General features: G+C 38.9%; 2 protein-coding genes across 2 annotated transcripts in view; one reads left to right on the forward strand and one right to left on the reverse strand.

Moving 5' to 3' along the window:
• Positions 1-869: 869 nt before the first annotated feature.
• Positions 870-4,341, reverse strand: LOC133412128 (cathepsin Z). Its single transcript, XM_061695207.1, has 6 exons — positions 4,192-4,341; positions 2,707-2,870; positions 2,459-2,638; positions 1,802-1,952; positions 1,523-1,688; positions 870-1,084 (listed from the first exon to the last, which is right to left on the reverse strand). Exons 1-6 carry the CDS (start codon positions 4,332-4,334, stop codon positions 968-970), a joined length of 921 nt encoding a protein of 306 aa, XP_061551191.1. The 5' UTR covers positions 4,335-4,341; the 3' UTR covers positions 870-967.
• A 5,521-nt stretch (positions 4,342-9,862) lies between these two features.
• The window catches only part of LOC133412126 (piezo-type mechanosensitive ion channel component 2), a 69,047-nt gene continuing 58,767 nt past the window's right edge, over positions 9,863-20,142 (forward strand). Inside the window, exon 1 of the mRNA XM_061695204.1 lies at positions 9,863-10,191. Coding sequence (XP_061551188.1) covers positions 10,128-10,191 — 64 coding nt within the window. The 5' untranslated portion in view covers positions 9,863-10,127. The remainder of the gene's footprint in view (positions 10,192-20,142) is intronic.

Genomic DNA, 20,142 nt, shown 5'->3' on the forward strand with positions numbered 1-20,142 from the left:
CACTGCAATTTCAATTTGTTTCACGTGTAACTCTATTTGATGTCGTGGCCTGAGATACAAGTTAAATTTGTTCTGTGGCCACACTCTTAATTCAAAATAGTCCTAACTCAAATCATCTTACCCCGTTGAAATGAATCGAAGTGCCATTAATCCATTCCAGTGTCCTTCAAAAACCCAACAAAAAAATTTAAGAAGAAAAAAAAAAAAGCACTCGATAATATTGTATTATCATTGCTTACAAAACATACAGTAATGACATAAATAGAATGTAAAGAATTAAACAGTTTTGCCACATTTTTGTGCTTCAATTTACTGGACTGGATTTATCTGTCTACATGTGTTGCCCCACCATTTGTGTTCGAATATCTGTTGCTTAAAGGTTTACAACACTGTGACACCGATGCTATTCGTTCGCCCGTACATGGCGTTTTGCATTGTTTGTAAGCATTTAGCTAAATGGACTTAGGCAAATCTATGTGGTTGTTTTAAATACACGATATGTAATCCTCTGTCTTTTGCTTAGTTTGACAGTAAACCGCAAATGGGAGTGGTATTAAACGTGTTGAAGCCTCCTTTTGGAAGTATTGTTTTACTGTCTGCCAAACTTCAGTTTGTTGTGAAGTGAGTAGAGTTGACTGCCACCGTATGGCCCTCGTATGTCAAGAATTTGCTAGGAAGTCAAAATTGTCCGAGTGACATCTCAAACCTTGAAAGAGTCATAATTCAACCATTTCATTCCAAGATTTTTTTTATTTTTTATTTTAGGGTTCTGACAAACATGGATGCACACAAAATTGTGGCGCGACCACCACCATCACCTCGCCTCCCTGTGACGATGGACGCAGGTTGAATAAAGCAAACAGGCTAAATCAGGAGTGTGAGGAACCTTTATTATTGGATTGCTGCGAGTCACAGTATTATATTACGGCACACATGCTGCATATCGCCCACCCCTGTAGTAAATCATCTAAGTAATAACAATAGGATCGCCATATGCACAACGTTTCTCAATCCCCAAGTTAAACCAGTTGCCTTTGCCGCCTTTAAAGGAACTGGTGACTATTCGGGCCCAGCCGTGTTCTCCCTGGAAAAAAAAAAAACACAAACAGGAATTTATTTTGGGTGGACTTGGAAGTCAATCTTGAGGAGACCTCCCAAAAAGTCTCAAGAGGCCATGCCTGAAAAGACAAAGGAAGTCATCTATTTTGGTTGGAAGCGCACAATTAGGGGTCAACTTGGCCATTTCAAGGGGTCCTCCAACACTTTCCATTAGTAACATGGAATTTAATAGCAAGGTCTAGCATGTGTAGTCTGAAGAACACTTTCCCGATAAGACACAGGAAATCTCCCATTTTGGTTTGAAGCCGACATTTTAGGGTACATTTTTTTCCGTAAAGACACAGGAGGTCAGCCATATTTTTTTTTTCTATTTGGCCATTTTTCTGAGCCCTTCAGCCAGTTTCCCTTTGGTGGATATGTCAAAAGTGTCCGACTGGTGCGATTGTGTGTGCATTAAACCAACCCAAAACTCTCCCCAGGAGTTCCTGACGATCCAGAACTCGGTACTGTCATCCGCGACGCCCCAGCCGGCCACAGACACGATGTGATTGGGCAGCGAAAGGGGGTGAAATTGTGAAAAGATGCCCCCTGAATACACCTCCAGGCTCTTGGTGGCCATCAGGGAGCAACTAAAAACAACAACAACAACAACAACAAAACAAAACAAAACAACAACAACAAAACATTCCGCTTGTCTCCCCCTTCTGGGGGTTAGAGGTAAGTCATCATCGTCCCTTGTTACCTGATGGGCCCATTGGTGTAAATCTCTGCTTTCATGTGGTCTCTGCCGGACACTCTGCCGTAATCGTCCACTTTCCACGCGGTGTAGTTCCTCACCACGTCGCACGACGCCACGGAGGCGCACGAGCCGCACTGGTTGAACAGCTCGCACTCTGCCAGGGGAACAAAACAAATATGGGAAAAGAGAACAAAAAGGGAAACACTGGAAGTGTGGAGCAAAAAATATGCACAGCACGCCTCCTACTGGCCATAGCAGGTGTTACAACAAGACTGAGCATGACGGCACCGTTCTTGTTTGTTACATAAGTGTAAAAAGAAGATAACATGGATATTTGACTTATAAAGCCGTCAATGGCAGTGAATGTGTTAAAAGTAAGCAAATAAGTTTCGAGTTTGTTCTCTTGTTACAGCTGAAAATAATGTTTTGAAAAAAAAGTCAAAAGCAAAACGCATGCAAGCTAATCCTTTGATGCTCGCTGAACCGTATTGTGCTGTAACTGTACTATAACTGAACTGACTTTCACCCACCAAATTCTGGTTAAATTCCAAATTGTGCAACCTCGGAGGTATGCCACTTTAGATTTTTTTTTTAAATTTAGATTCTGAATTCTGCTTAGCAACAACTGAAAACAAATGGTGTTTATGGCGTGTGTCTTACTTTGGCTTTTGGCTTGGTAGTTGTTGCAGGTCTCGTCCGGGATGCCACTCTCGTGCGCGTATGCGTACACCCTCAGGTCGTCGCCGCCGTAACACGACCCTGCCCGCCCGCAGTCGATGACGTTCTGCACCGACAGGTACGCCGACGGCCACGCTCCCCCGCGCTTGATGTTGATGCGGTCTAGGGCAACGACAAAACATTAGCGCGGTCGTCTTCCGCCAGTCTCGCCCCGTCATCGCCACGGTTACCGGCCAGGGCGCTGGTGGCTCCCATGGCCCAACAGGAGCCGCAATACTGCGGGATGTGCTGGTTCCTGGTGACGCTCACGTAATTCTGTCCGTCCACGTTCCTCCAGTCCCACGAGCGGGGAAGGTCAGACACGTCCGTGTACTCGTGGGGCCGAGGGCGCGTCCTACAGTAAAAGACATTTCATTTTTATTCATTAAGTACTGTATGAAGGCGGCACAGTGGACGACAGGTTTGCACATCTGCCCCACAATTCTGAGGACCCGGGTTCAAATCCCAGCCCCGCCTGTGTGGAGTTTGCATGTTCTCCCCGTGCCTGCGTGGGTTTTCTCCGGGCACTCCGGTTTCCTCCCACATCCCAAAAACATGCATGGTAGGTTGATTGAGGACTCTAAATTGCCCTTAGGTGTGAATGTTTGCGCGAATGGTTGTGTGTTTATATGTGCCCTGCGATTGGCAGGCGCCTCTCGCCCGAAGATAGCTGGGATAGGCTCCAGCACGCCCGCGACCCTTGTGAGGATAAAGCGGTATGGAAAATGGATGGATGGAAGGACTATATCAAATAGAAACCTCTGTGGAAAATCCAAAAATGGATGAAAACAAATGCATAATACTGAATAGTGTGATGGTATATTTTGATTCTATTTAATTTGTTGTACTTTTTTTTTTTTTTTTTTTTTTACGAATGTTAGATTGTTTTATTGTATTTTTTTCATTACTGGTATCTTGCTTTCTGTATATTGTTTTTGTATAACTACAATATATATATTTTTTGTTTTTCTATGATTTGTTTAAATATTTTGTGATTTATTACTTTTAAAATTATTTTATTTTATCTACTTATTGTACTTATTGTACTTGTTATGTTTTGTTGAAATTTTATTTTCATTAATATTTCATTATTTTGATTTAGTACTTTATTTTTCTTGTGATTTTATTGGATTATATGTATTGTTTTCATTTTATTATTTTCTGGTTTACTTTTATGACTTATATTCTATTGTTTTACTTTATGATTCATGTCTAATTAGTTTACTTATTTTTTACGATTCAACATTTTTTCTTTTTATTTTCTAACTGTATTTTTTATTGTATTACTTTATGGGTTGAGTTTTATTATATTCATCAACACTTATTTTATTTTTATAAATATTGAATGATTTCATGTGAGTACCTAATTTTCCCATTTTATTTTATTACTGTATTTTGTATTACTTTATTACTTGCTGTTGTTAGTTGTAATATTTGTCTTCTAATGTGTTTTACTTAACATATACTGACTTAAGATATAAACGCACCATTATTTTAGAAAATACATCTTAGTAATGTTATGTAAAAGTCGTTCCTAATTCTAGTTTCGCTTGTGGCAAGCGTGTAATAGGTAGGTAGAATCGTTTTTGAAAACACCAACAACAACAAAAATATGCCTCAACAGAGCAGCAAATCAACGACTATGGGCAACAAAATGGTGACAACCACGAACTCACCGGACAAAGTGTGGCCTGCTGTCATTGATGGGTTTGTAACATGGTTCATTTAGAAGTTGAGCAGCGCTTTTAAACGATAAAAACAACAAAAAACAACAATAACAACAACGTAACAGCGGTAGTACAGCCGTGGAGGGCGCCATCTTGGAGTCGCTCTGTCACGTGACTAGTTGGCAATTTCGCGCCCCCTTGCGGCCAACAAGGACACGACAACAACATTCTGACGTATGACAGTAAATATGTGGAAAAGGTCGGTTTGTTTCATACTAAAAACATTTTTTGTGTGCAATGTGTTAACTGTCGGTGACATTTTATAAGTTTTGGTAGCAGCCGTAATGAACCACCGCCGTCCATTAAGTGAATTTGCAGCCTCAGCAGGAAACTTTTGTTTGACAAACTTGGTTCCGTGTTCTAATTGCATTACGCCTAATGCACAGCCTACCGGATGAGCTTTGTGGGGTCTGCACAGTAAAGGATTGTGGAATCCAATTAGCTGTGCATTTGAAACCCACTACAAACTAGGTGGAGCGATACACCTCCACTTCGCTCCACTGCCTTCGTGCCAATGACCATGATGACGGTAATGATGATGATGACGATATTGATGACGTAAGGCCTTGTATGTTCTCTGCAAGAAATTTCCCATCCCCCTCCAAAATCAAATTTAAAATTTTAGTTTGACGCTTCTGTATGGACCTAAATGTGCTAAATTATACAGCACGTGCCAGGAGGTAATTATGGGAAATGTTGTTTTTGTCCCTCCCGCGCTTCAGAGAGGCTGCTCCCAAAGTTGTGTCAAAGTAAACAGCTCAAATTGTGCCCTGTGTTTCTATCATATTTTAATTGTATTACTTTTCTCTTAAATAATCATATTTAATTTATTTACTTTTTCTATTGTTTTTATTCTTTTTATAATGGTATTTTATTTATTACCCTTCAAACAATATCTAAATTGATTTACTTATTGTAATGTTGTTTATTATATATAGAATATTGTTAGAATAGTTTTATTTTAATTTAGTTTTATTTTAATAGTGTACATTTTTATTGAATAACCATATTTTATTTAGTATTTATTTATTTGTATTTGAATTCATTTATTGCATTTTGTTTTATTTCTGTATCTTTCTTTTATTATTTGTATTTTAAGCGATATTTTAATGCTTGTATTTATAAATTTACTTGTAATCTTTGTATATGTTAAAGTACCTTTTTCTCTATTTTATTTGTTTCATTTTATTTTTAGAATGTTTATTCTTATCTTATTTCTTTTTATTGAAAAATACTATTTATTTATTGTATTTTATTGTTTCCTTTTATTACTTCTTAATTATTTGCTTATAAACAGTATTTTAATTTATTTTATTAAATTGCAATTATATTGTATTACGTTATTGTATTTTTAAATTGTTTCTATCCCATTTTATTTTTCAACGTTCAATTATTTTCATTTTATTATTTTTTATTGAAAATTGTATTTGACTTATTTATCTTTTATTTTATTGTGTTTTATTTTATTACTTTATTTGTTATTATTTCATTGTATGTCTTTGTTTTGGTTATATTGTTTTCATAGTATTTTTATGTTGTACTTAATTTTTATTCATCTTAAATTATTCCTATTGTATTGCCTTATTTTTTTTTAAAAAAAGGGGAGATGTAGAAATAAGTAAAATTAAGCAAAAAGACCACGTCTTAATGTATTACTGTATTCGATTATTGTTGTTTTATTTTATTCCTTTGTTGTTTAAAAAAAAGGTTTTTGATTGCCTTTCCATTTTTTTGTTTTGTCACTTACTTTTTATTATTTTGTCTGATACATCCTAAGAATTAACAATTTCAATCTTAAGAATGATTTGATTTATTCCTTTGTGTCATTTAATTTCAATCTTGATAAAAAATTTGGGTGATTTTGTTTTTATTATTATCATTATTTTTTTTTGACATTATTTTATTTTATTTTTTATTTTTTTCCTGAAATAGGCAAAGGAAAACACAAGTGATCATAAAAGGTAAGATTAAAAAGAAAGAAGCGCTCAAAAGAGGACTGTTGTGCGTGCCGCCAGGCAGACTACACAGTCGGTCGGACGTTACAGCCGGTGCATTAGGTGCAGCGTCTCCACTCCATCCTACTGTAAAAATCGAAATGACAACAATAAACAAGTGTTTAAAAGCCATTATCCCGGCCGACATCATCAACTCACTGCTAACGTTCACTCTCATTTTCCCGCCCTTTTCCGGCGTTAAGTGAAAATGAAACATCATTACCGAGGAAAAGCGTTGAGCGCCGTAACCGTGTTCGCAGATGACCGAAATGTATCCCGGTGGCCAACCCTTGCTGGGTTCTGTGTAAATGACATAAGTAGATAAACGCTGCTCTGATTTTTTTGAAATAGGCTTTAATTTGCTTTTTACATTTGTTTCTTACTTACATTATTCGATGCAACATATCCGATGCAACTTTTTTTCTCTGGGTGAAATTGGCTTTAGTTTGCTTCTGAGATTTTTGGATGCAGCATTTTTGCTGGATCGCCGTGAGAAATAGGATTTAATTTGCTTCTCTTACTTGCTCCGATGTGATTTATGTTTCAGTGTCTCTGTGTGAAATAGGCTTTGGTTTGTTTCTTACTTACATTATTCGATGCAACATATCCGATGCAACTTTTTTTCTCTGGGTGAAATTGGCTTTAGTTTGCTTCTGAGATTTTCGGATGCAGCATTTTTGCTGGATCGCCGTGAGAAAAAAGATTTAATTTGCTTCTCTTACTTGCTCCGATGTGATTTATTTTTCAGTGTCTCTGTGTGAAATAGGCTTTGGTTTGTTTCTTACTTACATTATTTGATGCAACTTATCCGATGCAACTTTTTTTCTCTGCATGAAATAGGCTTTAGTTCGCATTTTACATGCTATGAGTTTTTTTTTTTGGACCACTGCATGAAACAGGGCGGCACGGTTGACGACTGGTTAGAGCGTCTGCCTCACAGTTCTGAGGACTGGGGTTCAATCCCCAGCCCCGCCTGTGTGGAGTTTGCATGTTCTCCCCGTGCCTGCGTGGGTTTTCTCCGGGCACTCCGGTTTCCTCCCACATCCCAAAAACATGCATGGTAGGTTAATTGGAGACTCTAAATTGCCCGTAGGTATGAATGTGAGCGTGAATGGTTGTTTGTTTGTATGTGCCCTGCGATTGGGTGGCAACCAGTTCAGGGTGTACCCCGCCTCCTGCCCGATGATAGCTGGGATAGGCTCCGGCACGCCCGCGACCCTTGTGAGGAGAAGCGGCTCAGAAAATGGATGGATGGATGGATGGATGCATGAAACTGCCTTTGGTTTGCTGGTGTGAATTAGGCTTTGGTTCTCGTCTCATTTACATGCTCCAATTGATTTTTTTGGGCAGGATCTCAGCGTGAAATAGGCTTTGGTTTGCTTTTCACTTATAGGCTCAGATGCAGTTTTTCTTGCAGGTCTCTGTGTGAAATCGACTTTGGTTTGGTTCTCACTCACATTGATCCAATGCAGGCTTTTTTGCAGGATCTCTGGGTGGAATAGACATTAGTACAAATCTTAGGTACGCGCTGTGAGGTGTTTTTTTTTTTTTGCAGGATCCGGATGAAATGGGCTTCAGCTTGTTTTTACTTGTTCAGTTACGGCTTTTTGCAGGATCTCTGTGTAGCTGTAAATAGGCTTGAATTTGCATCTCACTTATTTGTTCCTATGCGATTTTTGCAGGATCTCTGCGTGAAATTGGCTTTGGTTTTCTTTTTTTTTTTTTTTGCTATGATGTGTTCTTTTACATGATCTCTGCGAGAAATTGTTTTTACTTCATGATTCGTGCCCTGATATGTTTTTTGTGTGTGTGTGTGCAAATAAGCTTTTGTTTGCTTCAGACTTCTATGCAGGATCTTTGCGTGAAAGGGTCTACTGCCAATGCTTACGGGCCAGGATCCAAAGCCACATTATCTGCTGATTCATTGTCAACGTTTTAACCAGTCAGGTGCATTTGGGCCGGGAGCTGGTCAATAAGTCGCTCTTAAGCGCGGGATGAATAATGGATCAAAGACAAACGCGCCCCCCCCCCCCCCCCCCCCAACATTGGCATCTATCAGGGAGGGATTGGAGCGGCACGTCCTGACACAAATCACGACCTGAAGCTATCGACTGCTGCGGTTAGGTCGCCTTGGTGATAGCAGCATCCGGTCTGTCTGGGTCAGAGCCACGCGTTGATGTTGTTGTGGCGGCGGGAAGCTTTTCTTGTATCCAACACGCAGGCCGCTCACTCCCATCATGCGTTGCAGAAACTGATGAATAATGTCATTTAAAAAGATCAAGGCACTCCTAATTTTATTGATATACTACAGAATAAACACTTGATTTGGTGAGATCAGTGCTGCAGTGAGGAATGCATTTGATCCACTGGAAATACTGATTACTGTCATCTCGATGCTTTGTGAAATATTACTGAATTACTAAAAATGACTTGTAGTAATGGATGTTCATTTGTCATAATAAATCTTATATTGTATTAATTCAACATTTCCGTATTAAATTAGTATTCTTTCACAGCTTCCTAAGTAAATGTATGCACCGTAACATTTTATTATTTTTTAAGTATTTAAGTATTTTTTATATAAGTATGACAATAACATGACACCAGTGTGCTGTTACAATTACTTTATGATTACGTAATTGACTAATTACACCACTCCAAACACATTTCGAATTAGAAATTGTTTATGTTTAACATTACTATTCATTCATACCTTTGAAGTACATTTTTGCATTTCACTTCAAACCTGTTGTGAATTTCAAACATATTTTTATATGAACATTACTATTGTAATTCATAGTAATTTTTCAAATTAATTTAATGATTAATGTATTAATCATACAAATATTCGAATATTTTTAAAGCAGTTAAAGACTGCAAAATGATAAAAAGGTGCTGTTATATATATTTTTTATAATTATGTCTTTTACCAATTATTTCAGTACGAACGTATTTCTAATTTCAAAAAGATTTCTGTTCTTTGGACTCCAGTCCAGTCAAAGTGGATGAGCAGCTCCTTGGGCAACCCCGTTTGTAACCAATAGAGGGCACTGTTTCTCTCTCTTCGAGAGCAGCTAAGGTCATCCTTTTTTTTTCTTTGGGGGCGTGGTTTAAATGAGCAGAGATTCGTCTTAAAACTTGTTGAACATTCTTACCGAAGGATTAAAATATAAATTGTGAAAATAAAAATGGTGGAGAGTAACAAAAAAAACCCAAGATACTCTTTGTGTGATGTCGTTGCTAATAGTTTGCTCCAAGTGTTCCTCTTGAAGTCCCGCCCCCATTTTTAGAGGGTGGGGTCTCAAACGAGAGGAGCCTTTTGATTGGCAGGTGTCGCTGTCAATCACAAGTTGCCGTCGCGATAAGACTTGTAAAGCCCACGCGTGTCTCAAAAGTGTTCAATCCACCCAGGCAGCGAGCAGAGGCTGTGGACCTCCGCAAAGTTAGCAAAAGTGTCACACACTTACACTTTGACACGTCTACAAAGACGCTTCGTTACACTCTGACAACTTGTTGCTTCTTTTCAGCAAAATTTTTTTTGACTGTTTGCCCACCTGAGTGGCGAACATGACTTGAACGCAACCACCGCCCCCCCCGCCCCCCCCCCCCCCAAAAAGAAGAGGTTTTTTTTTTTTTTTTTTTTTCCCCCGGCTATGAGCTGCCCGGCGTGGATGGTGGTGATAATGAAGCCGGGAAGTGGCCTCCTCTCGACGCCTCGGACAAGCCGGCGCTCAGGTGTCTCGTCCGGCCTCAGCCGACTGATGGGCAGGGGCGCACACTCATGACAGGCGGGATTTGAGACACTTTGTTTTTGGGAAGGGGATGCGAGGGAGACTCTAAGGACCGAGAGTGAGAGAGAGAAAGAGTTTCTTGTCGCTGGCCGGAGGCGCCATGGCCTCGGAGGTGGTGTGTGGGTTGGTCTTCAGGCTGCTGCTGCCCGCTTGCCTCGCAGCCGGTGAGTTATTTAAAATAATTATAATAATTTAAAAAATATATATATAATTTTCTAATTCGTCGCCTTTCTGTTTGGGCACTGGAGATCGATGACGGATTACGTCACCGCCGTGTTTACCCCCTCCACCCTCGACCTCCACTAAACACCCCTAATGAGATGTTTAGAATAGCTACTTGGAAGCAACTTAAAGCCAACAAAAAAGTAACAAATTAAATAAAAATTTCATAAAAATACCAACTTCACTGACTGCAACATTTAAATTACAGCAATGCACAAGCGTTCTTTAAATGCTGCTTTTATGGCTACTGGGGAAAATGACTTTCAAGCATAGCCACTTAACATGATTCATATCTGTATAAAAAAAACACGTGCTTTTCCGAAGCTATCTTTAAGGCAACTTTTCAATTAAGCGTCCCCGAAATGTTTCCGTCGTGGCTGATGAGTAAAGTCACCTTTACTATACCCACTTAGTTTGATTAATATAAAGTTTAGACGAAGAGCGATTCCCCCCCCCCCCCCCCCCCTTGCTTCATTGAAAGCAACATTTTAACCAAGGCACAATCGTCCTCAAAATGTTGCCTTCAAGACTGTGAGGGGAAAATTACATTCACCATAACTATTTATCTTGAGTCATATCAATGTATTTCTTGAAGGCAGCTTATCTACTAAATCCATCTCAAAATATTGCGCTCAAGGCTGCTGGGGGAAATGACATTTAGACTAACCATTTATATTGATTTATAGAATTGTTAAAAGAATATCAATTATCAATGTGACATTTCTCCTTGAAGGCAACATTTGAACCAAGGCACAATCTTCCTAAAGGTAATCTTCCAAAAGAGAATTTCTTTTTTAAAATTCTGATTGAGAAAACTTTATTTATGTGCGCAGGGTAATTAAGGGAGCAGACAGCGGCACAGTTACTGGCAAGTTTATGACATAAATAACATAAACATAAATAAGTTTAGAAATAGAAAGGTTAGAGTTCTGAGAGTTCAGGAGGGGATGATATGAAATGTTGCCTTTATGGCTACTGGGAAAGTTACCTTTCACATAGCTACTTAACTTGAGTGACATCAAGGTAAAAAGAAAAGTGAAAATTTCCCCGGCTACCTCGAAGGCAACATTTCAAATCGTTCTTAAAATGCTGCTTATGGGCAAAATTAGTACTTTAGTACAGCCACTTAACGTCATAGCAATGGGAAAAGAAAATAGAGTATTTCCCCAGCTGCCCTGAAGGCAACATTTCAATCCAACAATCTTCTTCAAAATATTGCTTCCAAGGAAAATTACCGTTACCAAAGCCACTTATCGATTCCATATCGATGTAATAACAAAAGTCATGTTTCCCCCAGCTTCCTTGAAGGCAACAGTTTAACTAAGGCACACTAAGGGATGCTGGGGAAAAATTACCTTTTGCATAGCAATTTAACTTAATTCATATCAACATAAAAAGAAAACTAATGTCTTCACCCAGAAGCCATGAAGGCAACATTTTGAGGGAAGATTGCGATTGGAGAAAACAAGTTTCACCCCTTTTAAATTCTCAAGTGAAGAATTTATGAAAAATAAAAATAATTAGAGCAATGTTTATAAAGGAGGATTTGTTATGAAAAACAAGTTGTCCTACTTTTTTTATGTCAGCTGAGGCCGACATAAGAGCAACGATCAAACAAGCAACATGCATTTGTTGACGTTTTGATCCACATTAGACCCAATCGGCTCATCAATTACTCCCCAAGATCTAATGAAGTACAAACAAAATGTCTTCTATCAACAGAAATGTTATTAGAACCATTATCGTTATCTTCGACTCACCTCAGCCTAAATATGATCTGACAGTAGACACATGAACGCACCTTTAAGGACGAATGTGTCTTGTAATAAATGTTGCCTTCAAAACAAGTGGAGAAAACGGTCTCTGGCACTTTATTTGAGTTGCTGTGAGTGAATTAAAGTTTAAAAAGGACATCTGCAGAGGAGCTTATTGATTTTAAATACGATCCATTCCAAATGCTTGTTGTACCTTTAACCCAGTTGCAGTCATAATATTTATAACAAGTTAAATTAGCCACTTTAAGGAGTAATGTCGCCTTTGGGGTTGTTTGGGGAAAAGGACCTTTGCCCCTTTTTTTACATGGAAATGATGGCCATTAAAAATAAAGCACAAAAGGTCAGGCCTTAAATCTGTCAGCAGAGTTACATGGTCAAAACTGTTCCCATCATAACATTTTGAACTGTACAGGTGATGATTTAAGTAAGCTTGTTACATTAACTGACATATTAACATGCAAGTGTAGAAATAAGTTAAAGTTAAATAAAGTAAAACTGCTCAGCCTTTGAAGATGCCTGCCAGATGTAATGGAGAGGGGGAGAGGAAGCTTAATATTTAAATATTTCTATTTTTTTTTATTTTTAAATGTAGTTTATAATTTTGAACTACTGCATAATTAAACTAAAATAAAGTAAAACCGCTCAGCCGTTCCATGTAATAAAAAGGGTGACAGAACGCTGTTTGTAGAGGCCATTTATAGATATTGGTGGAATTGATTACGTTTTTTTTGTTTTTTTAAATTCAAATATATATATTTTTGTTTCATTTTATAATTACATTATATTTATAAGGTATACTGGTACACACACACACAATCATTTATATATTTTATAATTTCATATATTTTTAGATTTTATTTTATTAAAAATTAGTTAAGCACTATGTTATACAAATTAAGCAAAATTAAAATAAAGTAAAACTACTCATCCATTGTAGATGCCTGACAGGTACATAATGGAGAGGGCAACGCGAAGCTATTTCTGCAGAACGGTGAATTTAATTTTTTTTTTTTATTAAATCTAAGTAAAAGTGCTAACACTTTAAGGGCTTTTACACCATAGGACGTTTTTCAAGAACTTTCTTATTTACCGTTGTGTTTTGAAATACGCTCTTTCTACCAAAAACTACCTGGGTAAAAAAGTTCCCAATACGTCAGTTTGAAGAAGCCTGACAGACATGTAATGGAGCGGGAAAAATAAGCTGTTTGTGGCGCAATACTGTCACCTTGTGGCATTTTATTAGTATTGTTGGATTTATTTAAAAAAAACAAATTATATATATATATATATATATATATATATATATATATAAAATTCACTAGGGTCGCGGGTGTGCTGGAGCCTATCCCAGCGATCATCGGGCAGGAGGCGGGGCACACCCTGAACTGCACGCCAGGCAATCGCAGGGCACATACAAACGAACAACCATTCACATTCACACTTACGGGCAATTTAGAGTTGTCAATTAACCTACCATGCATGTTTTTGGGATGTGGGAGGAAACCGGAGTGCCCGGAGAAAACCCACGCAGGCACGGGGCGAACATGCAAACTCCACACAGGCGGAGCCGGGGATTGAACCCCGCTTCTCAGAACTTACAGAACTGCTCTCACCAGTCGCCCACCGTGCCGTCTACATAATATTATGTATTTTTATCATTTGTAGTTTAAAATAATAATAATCAAAAAAGTACTGTTTAAGAAAACTCAAAGTAAAACTACTCACCCTTTTTTTGTGTTATCATTTTTCTAGATCACATTAAGTTCCATTTCCTGTCCTACGTTCATTATCACTCTTCCTCCTTCCCATCGCAAACAAAGCAAAGCACACTTGTGGAGTTAATCCTTCACATGCTCACTGAGCTGAACTCCAGAGTTTTGTTTGACTTTTGACGCATATTGTCCTCGGTCTAGGTGCGGCTGTTTCAGGTTCAACCTTGCCGCTTGTTCTTCTTTGAGTGGTTCATTTGAGGTGCGGTCAAGTGGTGGTACGGCCTCAATGAACCGGTGTTTACTTTTGGGTATTTAAGCAGCCACTTTGTGGTAAGGCCACAAATGCATAAGGATGCCACCGTGGTCCGAGCACGTGTCTTCTATTTTTTTTTTTTTTTTAAGCGCGTTATCCCCGTTGTAATGCACCAGCACATCACCACCTCAACGTTATTTTCAGAAGCCATTGCGAGGTCATGCATGGGCCTCCATTAATTGGTGGAAAGCCGTTTTAACAGCATGAATTAATAATGCAGCTTGCTAGTGAGCGAATTGACTTGCCTTTTATCGTAAGCATACCTTTTTAATAATTTATGGCTTTTGGGAGTGCAAAACGAGCACTCCTGTCCGTCGCCACCGAGAGGAAGCAAGAGGAAATGTAAAGTGGAATGTTTACTATAGTACACGGCAGCACCGGACCACGATGTTACAGGTTGCTGTCATTGGGCAAGGTCCTTTTTCCATCTGCCGAACGGCTGGACTTGATGAAAATGTCACTCAATAAGCAAAGTAGTGGTAGTTGTCCCAACTCCAACCTGTTACCCCTAAACCCTAACTGCAACCTTAATCCTACTACTACCGGTAGTTTGGACAAATGTGACCGGTCACGATTGCTGTGTATAGCTGGAGACTGTAGCGAGATTTTTAAACTGTCTGAAAATTTGCCATCATTTTCAGTCATGGTGAGAATGAGAACGCTAGTCGGCCGTAATAAAACCGGTTGAACGTAACTAAACCTGACAGTACGTACAAACGTAGTGCGGTTGATCAAAACTTGGAGGCGCTCTGGGACGAGAAGCATATGTATCAGAATCAGAATCAGAATCATCTTTATTTGCCAAGTATGTCCAAAAAACACACAAGGAATTTGTCTCCGGTAGTTGGAGCCGCTCTAGTACGACAACAGACAGTCAATTGACAGAGAACACTTTTGAGACACAAAGACATTGACGAAAAAAGGGTTGCTAGTTATCTGGTAATGCCGGTACTCCACTTGCAATCCTTCGAAAGCGAAGTCGTGTTTAATTTCCCTCCAATACCCGCTGTGGCGTACCTGCTTAACGCTTTATTTTGAATGTGTGTGTGAGAGAGACAGCGAGAGGAAGAGTGCAAGCGCACCACGCGGTGTATGTGAATAACAAGCTCTTTTACATGACCTGGTACAAGAAATGGATTAGTTAATCAATTGCTGATCGATAGAAAATTGTTTGTATTTTGAAAATTCTTGATTGATAGAAAACTAATAGAGTATTATTAAACATTTATTGTGCCCCCTCCCTTCACAGCCTGTCACAGCTACTGTGACAGAGCTTGAAAAAACAAGACTTGAATACTTCAAAAGAAATGGCCGAAATCCCACGCCGCACTACGTTTTGGGCAAACGGGGCTACCGCGGCCACTGGGACCACAAATGTAAATGTAGCCTAATGCTACGTTCAGACCGGAAGCGAAGCAAACGTTTGCCTCGCGTTACTTGCACACATTTGATCACGTTATTTATATACACACTGAATGCAGATTCACTTCATTTTCGGTGCATTGATATGTCCCTCCCACCTTTGCCCTCTTCACCGGGTCGTCGGCACGTTCGCGCGCTGTGAGTGGCCACGGCAAGCACGACATGTCCCCTGGCTGGTGCCTTTTGATTTAAAATATTGGTTTTTTTCCTTTTCTTCCTCGTTCTTCTCCGCCGTGAGCGTCCCCCGGGCTGGCCCTTTGCTCACCATTCTCCATGTTGATTGGCTGTGCGATTTGTGGCTTGAAGTTCACATTTCCGAGTGAATGGGCGAAGAAGCAAACCTTTGCATGCTCACCTCACTCGTGTCACGTCAAAGGCGTCATACGCGTCGCCTGGCACGAATTCGCGCCTATTCAGTGACTATATATGTACTCACGTCTCATGAATGTTCCAATTAGTGTCCGGTGTGAGCACAGCATTACAACCCCCTAAACCTAGCTCTACCTTACAAACCTAATCCTAACCCCAATAGTACCAACTGGATCAGTTATTTTAACAGGATAACTATCCTCATTCCCAATACAATAATAGATAGGAGTATTTAAATGGGCTCTATGCAAAGACAGTTATAAACAAGATGCCTCACCGAATGGCCAGATCATACGTCAAGGTGTCCGCCAACATGGGGCAGTCATTAGGTAAACTGTCCTGATCCCAAACCTTTACCCCTAACCCTACTCTATCGCTTCAGCACATGTAAGCCTAAATTAAAGATGAGAGTCTACACTTCAATCAACCCTTGTTTTTTTTTATTTCAAATCCATGGTGGTGATGTGTATGAAGGCAAACAAAAAAAAAACACTCTGCCACTGTCCAAATATTTTTGTATGAATTATTATTTTTTTAATCCAAAAGAAAATGGAATGGCCTCTCAGTTTCGAGTGCATTTACAGCCAAGTGATAAAAGTGACCAAAGTCGGGGACCCTCAGAGTGACGACAGACCGCAGCAGATGTTTTTGTTTCTGGGACTCAAACACCTGCCAGTTCCTTCCCGTCCGCTACCACACACCGCACATCCTCGTAACCACCGCTCACATTACGTAGTCCCTTTTTTTTTTTAACCATCCTGCTTCCCTGACGGCCATCTAACATCACCTCTTTTGAAACTCCTTGTTTACACAACTGTACAACACCCACCACAGCTGTTTACCATCAGTATACTGTTACGCACATAGATGTCTGCTAAAACACACATTATGATGATGTTTTGCATATTTTATCTGACTGGAGTCGCAGTTACAAACCTGGCTCGGCCAAGCTCCTCACAGCAGCAGAAGCGGGTCTCAAAAGTCAACAAGTAACTCAACAGAGCATCAATGCGCTCTCTAATGAGGTTGGGTTAGGTAACTTTATTTGTACCCGAGGGGAGATTCGGTTGCAGTGAGTTGGCCGCCCACACATACAGTTTGAGTCCATACGAAAAGATGCATTTTGACTGTAGAGTGTAGACTCTCAATAAGGCTTTGTGTTTTTGCTACTTTACAGTGACTAGTTAGCAATAGCCACATTAGCACGACTTGCAAACTTGACCTGAATGGACAATTTACTTGGTTTATTAGCAGTTGGTTAGCCAAGGTATTGTATGTACTGTAAATGCCATAAAGTACTTTTGTCATTCTGATTCTAGTTATACCCAGCAATGTTAGCAAAGAAAAGGTGCTAAATCCTCTCAGATTCTCTCGCTACTGTCACTACTTGACTTTTGAGTTGCTAGTTAGCGTTTGCCACTTTAGCACGAATCTCAAGCTCCACTCGCTTTTTGCGATTGGTCTATTAAAGGAAGACTAGCTCTGTACGACTGGCCACTTGATCTTGTAGTGTGACTCACGTTTGCCTTTTAGTGTCTAGTTTTCATTAGCCACTTAAGCACGACTCGCAAACTTAATGATTTAAGTATGACCGACAATAAAAGCATGACTCATATTTGCTTTGCTGTTAAAGTCTATACAAGGCAAACTAGCTCGCTACTACTCACCGCTTGACCTTTTAATGGCAAGTTAGTATTAGAAAATGTTCACAACTCGCAATTGTGATGACTTTAGTACAATAAACAAAAAAGTATGAGTCACGTTTTCTGTTATAGGCTATTGAAGGCAAACTAGCTCATTACTACTCCCACTCATTAGCAATAGCTGCATTCACATGACTCGTAAACTTGATGACTTAAGCAGGACAAACAAAATTATGACTCACGTTTGAAAATCCATTAAGGACAAACAAGCTCGCTACTACTCGATGCTCAACATTTTAGTAACTAGTTAGCATTAGCTACTTTTTCATGACCAGTGAACTTGATGCTTTAATCAGGACAAAGAAAGTATGAGTTTCGTCATTCTGATTATCGCACTCAGTTGGTGTGGTCTAATTAGCACGTACGTTTGCTATTGTTAGCATTTGCCCCCCTTGCATGATCTTCATGCTTTAAGCAGTACAAACAGCAAAAATTGAGCTCAATTGATATTTTATTTGATGAACAATTTCTCAAATCATTTTGTGTGTGTGTTGTTTTAAGTCTATCAAAGGCAAATTTGAAGTAAAAGGCAGGCGTGGCTTGATATGCTTCTGTTTAAAAAAAATAAAAAATAAATAAATAAAAGCCTTTAGTTGGTTTAGAATTTCTCACGTATCGCCCGCGCTGTTACTCTGCGCCTCCTTAACGCCCGTTTATATTTATGGGCCAAACTCTTACTTCTTATTGTTTTTGTGGCTTTTTTAAAGGAGACCAGACAAAAGCCCAATTCAACAATTTTGCTTCATGTGACATCTGAAAACAAAAGGCGCTTATTATTATTTTTTTTATAAGTCCTCGGTGAGTGAGTCACTGGAAGCATGCGGTCAAGCGTATGGAGATAAATACTTCAAACCGCTTGGCTCGCGTTACTTTTTTTTTGTTTTTACAGTTAGCTGGAGGCTCACGTATATTCTTAATAATTAGATTAAGGTTTCAGTGTGAGAGCACTTATGTGGAGCAGTAAGGGGAGCCAAGGCAAATGTCAGTGAATGGGTCCTTTGAGTGCGCAAAGATAAATAAAAGCAGCATTTTCTTACCAGTCAGTGTATTTTCTTTAGGCTTGTTAATGACATGCGTGTTGATTTTAGAGAACAAAGAGAGAACCTGAGAGGTCTCTGCACATACCTCCAGAAAAAAAAATATTTTTGTCAAGAGGGAAGAGGGTTCTGCACAATGAGTTCAAGCACGATTGTATCGCTGATAAAGAAGACATTAGGATTTTTTTCCACAATTTCAAACAGTCATGTCATTTTACTGTACTAACATTTCTGTGACATGCTTACATCAAAATACTCCAAAGCTTAAGAATTGGCTTGAAAATGGCGAATCTCCGGCCAGCCTCGTAAAGTCATGGGCGGCGACACGCTGTCGCAGCGGTTATTGTGTAATGTAGCCGAATTGTGACGACACAATTCTCAAATATTCATAACTGCTTACTCACTGGCACATTTTTAGAAATAAGCAGATAACAAAAGACACTTGAGGTACAAACAACAAAACATTTGAGAAAAAAAGAAAAAAAATTGTCAGCTTCTCCAAATATGCTGTAAAAATATTACATATTAACATATTTAGTTATATTTGTCCCGCGACCCTTGTGAGGATAAGCAGCTCAGAAAATGGATGGATGGATGGATAGTTATATTTGTATTGAAAAACATGATCTAGATATTTTTGGGAAATATGTTTTTCACATTGAAAAAAAAAAAAAAAAAAAAACCCCACCTCAAATTCAACCCTCCCAAAATTAGGGGAAAAAAAGAAAAAAACACAGACCATGAACAGTGAAAATCTGTGAATAATACTCACTTATAATTGCGATGGAAAAACACACAAATCGGTTTTAAAAAAAAGTGAATAAACTGGGAGTAGGTTGAAAAAAAATTCCAAATCAGCAGGGATTTCCGCAAATAACGGCACATCGGTTTAAAAATAAAAATCAGCGAATAGGTGAATTCACGAATGTCGAAGCGCGAATAAGCGGGGGTCCAATATATGCAGGTATTCTTTTAAGTAATTTTTTTTTCTGTAATTTGTTTTAGTCACACTTGTGTAAAATTAAAATTATTCTAACCCTAAGGCCAGTGTTTTGCATACGTCCACAATATTGAACTTCCCGCAATGATGGGAAGTAATTTTTTTGCAGTATCCAATTAAAATAATAATAATAAAAAAATAATAAATCCCACTTTAGTGACGAAAAACGTCAGCTTCCCGAAATCTGCTACAGAAAAATATTTATTAATATTTTTCCACTTGAAAATGAGTTGATCACGATTCGCAAGATGCATTTATCATTTCAGTAGCGAGGCATCCTTGCAGCAAACAATATAAGGTGTGAAAATAGTAGCACCATCCAAAAGGTAACTGTCAGGCGGCAGAGGACGTGGGCACACGTTGAATCAATCAATAGATCCATACTGTACTTGAAGTGCAAGTTTGCACTTCACTGTTTGAACATGTTGCTCTAAAGTGCGTGTGTTTCATTTGTAGTGATGCATCCTTGACTCCCAAAACAGGAAATAACTTTACTGTCTGACTGATGTGCTTTCTAAGGTGTCCACTTTTTTTCACAATGATTGTTGTCATACTTTTCCCA

Source organism: Phycodurus eques, chromosome 13 (genome assembly GCF_024500275.1).
Source record: "Phycodurus eques isolate BA_2022a chromosome 13, UOR_Pequ_1.1, whole genome shotgun sequence".
NCBI lineage: Eukaryota > Metazoa > Chordata > Actinopteri > Syngnathiformes > Syngnathidae > Phycodurus > Phycodurus eques.